Raw genomic sequence first — 7500 nt, 5'->3', positions numbered from 1 at the left:
TGCCTGTCTCTCACGAAGAAGGCCCAGAAGAGGATGTTCTTCCTCCGGCAGCTGAGGAAATTCAGACTGCCGAGGTCCATGATGGTCCAGTTTTACACGGCCATCATAGAGTCCATCCTCACCCACTCCATCATCACCTGGTTCCCTGCTGCAACGACCAAGGACAAGGCCAAGTTGCAGCGGGTGATACGTTCAGCAGAGAGGGTGATCGGCTGTCCCTTGCCCTCCCTCAACTCCTTGCATGACACCAGGGCTCTGAGGAGGGCAAGAAAGATCATGGCCGACCCCTTCCACCCCGGCCACGGCCTCCTCACCCTGCTTCCCTCTGGAAGAAGGTTGCGGCTGCCTAAGGCACTGAAGGCCCGCCACAGGCTCAGTTTCTTCCCCTCAGCCGCCAGGCTGCTAAATGTCTCTGGCTTCCCCCTCCCCCCCGCCTCCAAGTCTGCCCAGGACTGAACATGCACTAGACCTTGAATAACTCTGCACTGCACTTTATTTACAGCACTAGCCATGCACTGTCTGTCCTGTGTTGTCCTGTTTTTGCCTGTTTTTGCATTTGTATTGTACTTGTTTTGTTCATATATATGTGAAAAAAGCATAAATGCACCTTCTGTAATGCCAAAGCAAATTCCTATATGTGTCAAGCATAATGGCAATAAACGTTATCTGAATCTGAATCTGAATCTCTCTCTAGCTACTGGGCATCTTCCTGAGCGTGTTGTTCTGGAACCTTCTGGTGGAGATGAGCGAATCAATGGACATGGTGGACTTCAAGCTCCTGAAGCGGTCCGGTTTCGAGTACAGCGAGCTGGACCTGTCGGGCGCCGGCTGTTGCCTGTGTCTGCCCCGGGACCAAGGCTACCTCCCCGTCCCCGTGTCAGAGACGGACACCTGGACAATGGACCCCATCCCGCATTACGCCAGCCAGCTGCAGTCCCAGCAGGCCCCGCAGGGCCGCTCCCTGTCAGAACTGCGGGGGTCCGGGCCGGCGGCGGGGCTGGACGAGGTGGACATCGGACTGAAGCGGAAAAGGGAGAAACGTTGAGTCGTTGTTGTGTTTTTTGGTTTGTTTTCAATCGTTGTGGTTCTTGAAGGAGGAGGAGGGGTAGTCTTGTTTGTTGCACTGTTCCGTGGTCGTCTAACCAATCAGAATGAAGTGAGCAGACAGGGTGGTATTACTGGTAATACGGCACTTTGGAGAGGCATTATCGGCGCGTTATCATTTCCTGCTTTTGATCAAAATGTTCGGAAGGAGAAGTCGCAGCAATGGCTTTTTTAGATAAGTTCATTTGTTTGTGATGTTTTGAAATGGAATGATTTTTTTTGGCATTATTGTGATATTTATAACCTATTATTTAATGTATTATTTTTTTTAGGCCTTGATCTTGAGCTGCGTCTCATGAGTTAAGGCATACCTCAGGCTGTTCCTAAACAGCCCAGAAGTCATTAGATTCAACATGATGAAGGACCTGAGACATTTTTGACGTGTGACATTATGGAAATTCAAAGCTTACCCTCAAGGCAGCACTGCATGTGCCTCCAAACTTCACGACAGTTCACACTTTTTACTTTAAATTTGCTTATAGAGTATTTTGGAATCCTCCTGTGAACATGGTTAAAAGAGTAATTTATATTCCTTAACTTGTGTATCAACAAATGGTTTGAGAGGGCCCTCTGTCGCCCTCTTGGTGCTGGTGGATGGAACTACAAGAGAAAAAAAACAAGTCAAGAATTCCTCAGGTCTCTAGACTACTAGGTCATTAGACAAAAAAATATGTTTTAAACAGACGTATGACATTTTTAGTTTGAGATGATCATTCTATAGGAATAGGAATAGCCAAAATTGTATTGCGTGCAATGTCTGTGAAGGATGTGTAATGTTTCTTTTTAGTATGATCTTTGATTCCTCCTCTCATTCTGGTGTGCTGTAACGTTGTAAACTGATGGTTCAGGAATAACATGGGATGCATGATGTCTGTCTTGTATATTTTAATGATGTAAAAAAAAAAAAAAATGAAGACAAAAAGGCACTGTTTACAGCTCTTAGGGTCTCATCAGGGGTTTTCAGTCTCTTCTGTTTTTTTTTTACCAAGTTTTTATCGTGCTCATGTTTTTTAAAACAAAAACAACACTGAGGGATAAAAATCGAATTCCAAATGATCTCAATCCATGTAAAAAAAAAAGAAGAGCAATTACCTTTTTCATATCTGATTTATTGCACTGTTATGAGCTTCGTCTGAGCTCTGGCCTTTTATAAACACTACTGTGACATTGTCAATAAAGCTGATTTGAATTCGTTTACTCTCATCTCTTGTCATCTCTTGTGTTTTTTTCTCTCGAGTGGAAACATAACGTACAATGAATGCTTTCATCTCCCGTGGGAAGTGTCTTCCTGGGTTGTTACCGTTGGGGACAAGAAGATGGTATTCCCTGGGTCTGCAGTCTCTGTGGGCATCTGTTTGTAGTTGGCTCAGGAGGCACATTGCAGCAGATGCTTGGAGGAAGGCCAAGAGATAACCTCCTCGATGCCAGGGCTGGGTTTAAGAGCACCAATATAGCCTGTGCTCTGAATTGATATTAGGCCTACAGTCTGCGGCACTACAGAAAAAAGAAATGGAATTTCTCAAATGGATTTCTGCAACACAATGCTGTAGTATCCTGCCAGTCTGTCTCAATCTCTTTCTTTGAAATGACGTCTTGCCAAATATTCATATTCATTCCACAACGTGCACGGAATCCTTTCTGATGCGCCTGAGTGTCTCTTGAGTGGAGATTCCATTTTCTCTGTGAAAGGCTGAGAGTGAGAGCCTCTCCTTTTCACAATGACATTCTCAGAAATACTCTCCTTCAATTAAATGGATTCACACATGAATTCGCACCCACAAGCAGAAAATGCCACATCACCCCCTCTCCCCCACCAGCTTCTCATTTACCTATGTCACTCTCTCACTCTCTCTCTCTTTCTCTCTCTGCATGTCACTCTCTCTCTCTCTTCTCAGTTCACCCCCCCATTCGCCCCACGTGTGATGGTGATCGAGAGGCAGCAGGTGGAATAATTACAAACAGCTCTTTGGGAAGGAAATTAACTGCATTGCCAAAATAACACTGCGCAGGCCTCAGTGAACAGCGTGCATTCAAACAGCCATGATTATCATTACTAATTACATGAATGCTGCTGTTTGTAATAACCAAGAGTGGACAGACAACCTCTCAAGGACACACTCCATGTCATCGCCCCCCCCCCCCCCCTCCTCTTTCTCTCTGTCTGACCCTCTCAAAGAGGAACAGACAGATCTGTCAATGAATTCAGGGATTACCAATGGCTGGTACAGAGAGTGCCAGTTCAGACACTTCAGCTTGGATGGATGGTAAGATATAGAGAAGCCCCACAAGTGAATATGTGTGTGCAGCTTTTCCAGAGACAGGAGATAGCGTACAGTATTATGAGGAAAGTAAGTAAGTAAGTAAGTAAGTAAAGCTTTATTTATATAGCACCTTTCATACAAGAAATGCAGCTCAAAGTGCTTTACAACAGGAGTAAGAACATAAAGTGAATATAAAAACATATATAAAACGTATACAAGCATAGAATGAATATACAGTTAGGTCCAGAAGTATTTGGACAGTGACACAATTCCCATAATTTTGACTATGCCACCACAATGGATTTGAAATGAAACAATCGGGATGTAATTGAAGTGCAGACTTTCAGCTTTAATTCAAGGGGTTGAACAAAAATATTGTATGAAACGTTTAGGAATTGCAACCATTTTTATACACAGTCCCCTATTTTCAGGAGCTCAAAAGTAATTGGACAAATTAACATAATCATAAATACAATTTGTCGAGAATCCTTTGCAGGCAATGACTGCCTGAAGTCTGGAACCCATGGACATCACCAAATGCTGGGTTTCCTCCTTTGTGATGCTTGGCCAGGCCTTTACTGCAGCTGTCTTCAGTTGTTGTTTGTTTGTGGGTCTTTCTGCCTTTAGTTTTGTCTTCAGAGAGTGAAATGCTTGCTTGATCGGGTTGAGATCAGGTGATTGACTTGGCCATTGCAGAATATTCCACTTCTTTGCCTTAAAAAACTGTATTGTGAAGCACCATCCAATCAACTTTGCTGAATTTGTCTGAATATGAGCAGACAGAATATCCCTAAACACTTCAGAATTCATCCGTCTGCTTCTGTCTTCTGTCACATCATCAATAAACACTAGTGACCCAGTGCCATTGGAAGCCTCGGATCACGAGCCGTTCCAAGCCTTCTCCATACTTTTTTCTTCCCATCATTCTGGTACAGGTTGATCTTAGTTTCATATGTCCAAAGAATGCTGTTCCAGATTAGGGCAGGCTTCTTTAGATGTTTTTTTGTCAAAGTCTAATCTGGCCTTTCTATTCTTGAGGCTTATGAATGGCTTGCACCTTGTGGTGAACCCTCTGTATTTGCTTGTGTAAAGTCTTTCCTTTATGGTACACTTGGATAATGATATGCCTACCTCCTGGAGACTGTTCTTCACTTGACTGGATGTTGTGAAGGGGTTTTTCTTTACCATGTAAACGTAAAGGATCCTGTGATCATCCACCACTCTTGTCTTCCATGGACGTCCAGACCTTTTTGTGGTTCCAGTGCGTTCTTTTTTTCTCCGAATGTACCAAACAGTTAATTTGGCCACTATTAATGTTCCCGCTATCTCTCTGATGGATTTTCTTCTTTTTTTTGCAGCCTAAGGATGGCCTGTTTCACTTGCATTGAGAGCTCCGTTGACTGCATGTTGTGTGTATACAGCAACAGCTTCCAAATGCAAATGCCACACTTGGAATGAATTCAGACCGTTTACCTGCTTAATTGATAAATAAATAATGAAGGAATAGCCCACACTGGCCCATGAAACACCTTCATGGGTGCCTTTGGTCCCTTGAAAAAGAGGGAGCGACATATTAAAGAGCTGTAATTCCTAAACCCTTCCTTCAATTTGGATGTGAATACACTCTAAAGCTGAGAGTCTGCACTTTAAGCCCATATTCATTATATAATTGTAACTTGAAGATGTTTTGGTAAACAGTTAAAATAACACAAATTCTGTCTGTGTCCAAATATATATGGACCTAACTGTAAAAGCAGGGGAAAACAGTAAAAATAAAAGGTAAAGATAAAATACAATAAAGATACATTTAAAAAAGGGAAACAATGTACAACCTCTGCTCGTTAATCTAACTTTCCATATCCCTTTCATCTCCCTACTTACACAGTCTTTCTGTACTTCTCACTGGCTTCCCACCAGCACCACAAACATCAGTTCTTGGAAAAGGTCCGTCTCAGTCTCTGTGTACGTTCTCAGTCTGTGTACGTTCCCAGTCTCTGTGTACGTTCTCAGTCTCTGCTGGACCTTGCACCAAAAAGAGGCTGATGGAAAGTGGCAGGGCTTGAGGTACAACATTTGAGGTTTTTTTCTGAGATAGGTTGAAGGTTCTTCGCCGTCAGCACTTTTTAATTGTATGAGAAAGAACGTGAGACTGCCAACAGTGTTTCATAAACTGGAATAAATCTAATTAATAATTGATTGTCGTTCATTCAATACTCAATGCAATGCAAGGGAGAAAAACTTGCAAAGAGAAGAGAACATAGCCAAGGTTAAATAAAACAGTTTCTTTGCTAGAAGCCACACCTCCCAAAGACTCTCTGACAAAACCTTGAACATTCATTTGTTATACTGAAAAGACCTTCTGAAACGTGTGCGTGGATAGGACAGACACCTCGTGCCATTGTTGTGTAAATTCCCCACCTATCTTATGCTCAAAATATAGCTCTCGACACACAAGACTTTACTACTTAATAACAACTTACACAGCCAGTATTAGTTGTTCCTGAGCACCTCCCCTAAGGGACCTAACTGTAATAATACTGTAATAATATGTGTTTAAACATTCTGTTACATACATTTTAAGACATGGTTGGTCACAACAAAGTGTAAGAAATAATATGAATGCAAGTTCAATAAGAGGTCAAGACAGCCATCTATCTTGGTTCCCACGAGTCCATGAAATCCTTGAAAGTTTGTGAATTTGAGAAAAAAAAATCAAGGCCTTAAAAGTTTTTGAAAATCGACATGGGTCATTGAAAGTGCTTGAATTCCCCCCTCTCTCTCTCTCTCTCTCTCTCTCTCTCTCTCTCTCTCTCTCTCTCTCTCTCTCTCTCTCTAATTGTTTTTTTATAGGTAACATGTAGAAGGGAATAAAACAACCATACTAGTTACTAAGGTTAATTAGTTAGCTAGATTTTAAACCGACATAACGCCGTTAGATTTGAAAACCGTTCATGGTCATTCCTATTATATACATTCTCATCTAGATATGTCTCAAACTATGCTGTGGTGGGCCCTTGAATTTGAGGGAATTGAGTCTTGAAAGTCCTTGAAAGGTGCTTGAATTTGATGTTTCAGAAGGTGTGGGAACCCTGATCTATTCACAGGACCAATTCCTGTGATTCAAATCCCTACAGTGCTTTCTGCATACAAAAGTCATTAGTGACTTAGGCTAAGTAAAGCTACACCCTTAAAAAATTAAGTTCTACGTAGAACCATAAAGTGCTTTTGGGTTCAATATAGATCTTTCTGTGGAAAGGGTTCCACTTAGAACCCAAAAAGGATTCCACAGGGACAGCCAAAGAACCCTTTAGGAATCCTTCTTTTTTTTTAAAGAGCTTTTAAAACAATCAAGACAGAAAGCGTGTCTGCCGGTGTTTAACTCTGCATCCATTACACTCTCTGTTTCTGTCAGGCTCAGGTGAAGTTCAAGTTAATTTCACAGTCGATACACCTGGGCCGTAAGGTATAGGTGAGACTTATTGAGCGGGAGCTAATGCTGAGGAAACATGTTTCAGAGTGGGAGAAAAGTTCAGCATATATCTGACTGGATGGCTGCACGCTGGGGGCATCATTAGCGCTAACATTAACTATTCAATCTATGATGAGAGTTGAGTTTGCTAATTATATGCTATTCTTGAAACTGTCTCAGCAACTGTCAGTGTTGCCGTCTCCTAACATACTTTCCCTCGACACCAAATGCACACGTTCCTTCCCCTCTGTTTTGCAATTTGCTGTATTCATAAATGTTTGATCTCCCACTATCTTCTCGTTGGGTTCGAGCCTCCCTTACTGTTCTTTTTAGCTGCTAGTTTTTGGGGGGTCTGAGTGCTCATAAGAGTATTACATGAGTCTGGCAGTTGACACAAATCTTGCAGTTGACACAAATCCTTTTAAATCACACTCTTCCTCAAAACTGACTTTGAGGAAGAGTAGACAGGGTTGGATTTTTTGAGCACTGGAAAAAGTTGTTTTCATATTTGTGTGATACTTTGTTCGGGTGAAGCCATAATACAAACCAAAATTACTGGACATTATGATTAGACAATTCTGCAGCATCGCTTTTGGACTGGTAGAGAAGAAAGTAAAGAAAATAGCTATTAGCCTAATAGGTGTTTTCATCTCTCCAGGAAGGTAT

At 42.1% G+C, this 7500-nt stretch overlaps 1 protein-coding gene across 1 annotated transcript in view; it reads left to right on the top strand.

The window, feature by feature from the left end:
• LOC308158952 (tetraspanin-15) overlaps positions 1–2080 on the top strand; it is a 15449-nt gene extending 13369 nt beyond the window's left edge. Inside the window, exon 8 of the mRNA XM_080532671.1 lies at positions 695–2080. Coding sequence (XP_080388797.1) covers positions 695–1045 — 351 coding nt within the window. The 3' untranslated portion in view covers positions 1046–2080. The remainder of the gene's footprint in view (positions 1–694) is intronic.
• The last annotated feature ends 5420 nt before the right edge of the window (positions 2081–7500 follow it).

Source organism: Nansenia antarctica (assembly GCF_963989245.1).
Source record: "Nansenia antarctica genome assembly, chromosome: 5".
In the NCBI taxonomy this organism is placed as follows: domain Eukaryota; kingdom Metazoa; phylum Chordata; class Actinopteri; order Argentiniformes; family Microstomatidae; genus Nansenia; species Nansenia antarctica.
The sequence above is the reverse complement of the archived record's forward strand: the minus strand, read 5'-3'. Positions and strand labels throughout refer to the sequence as shown.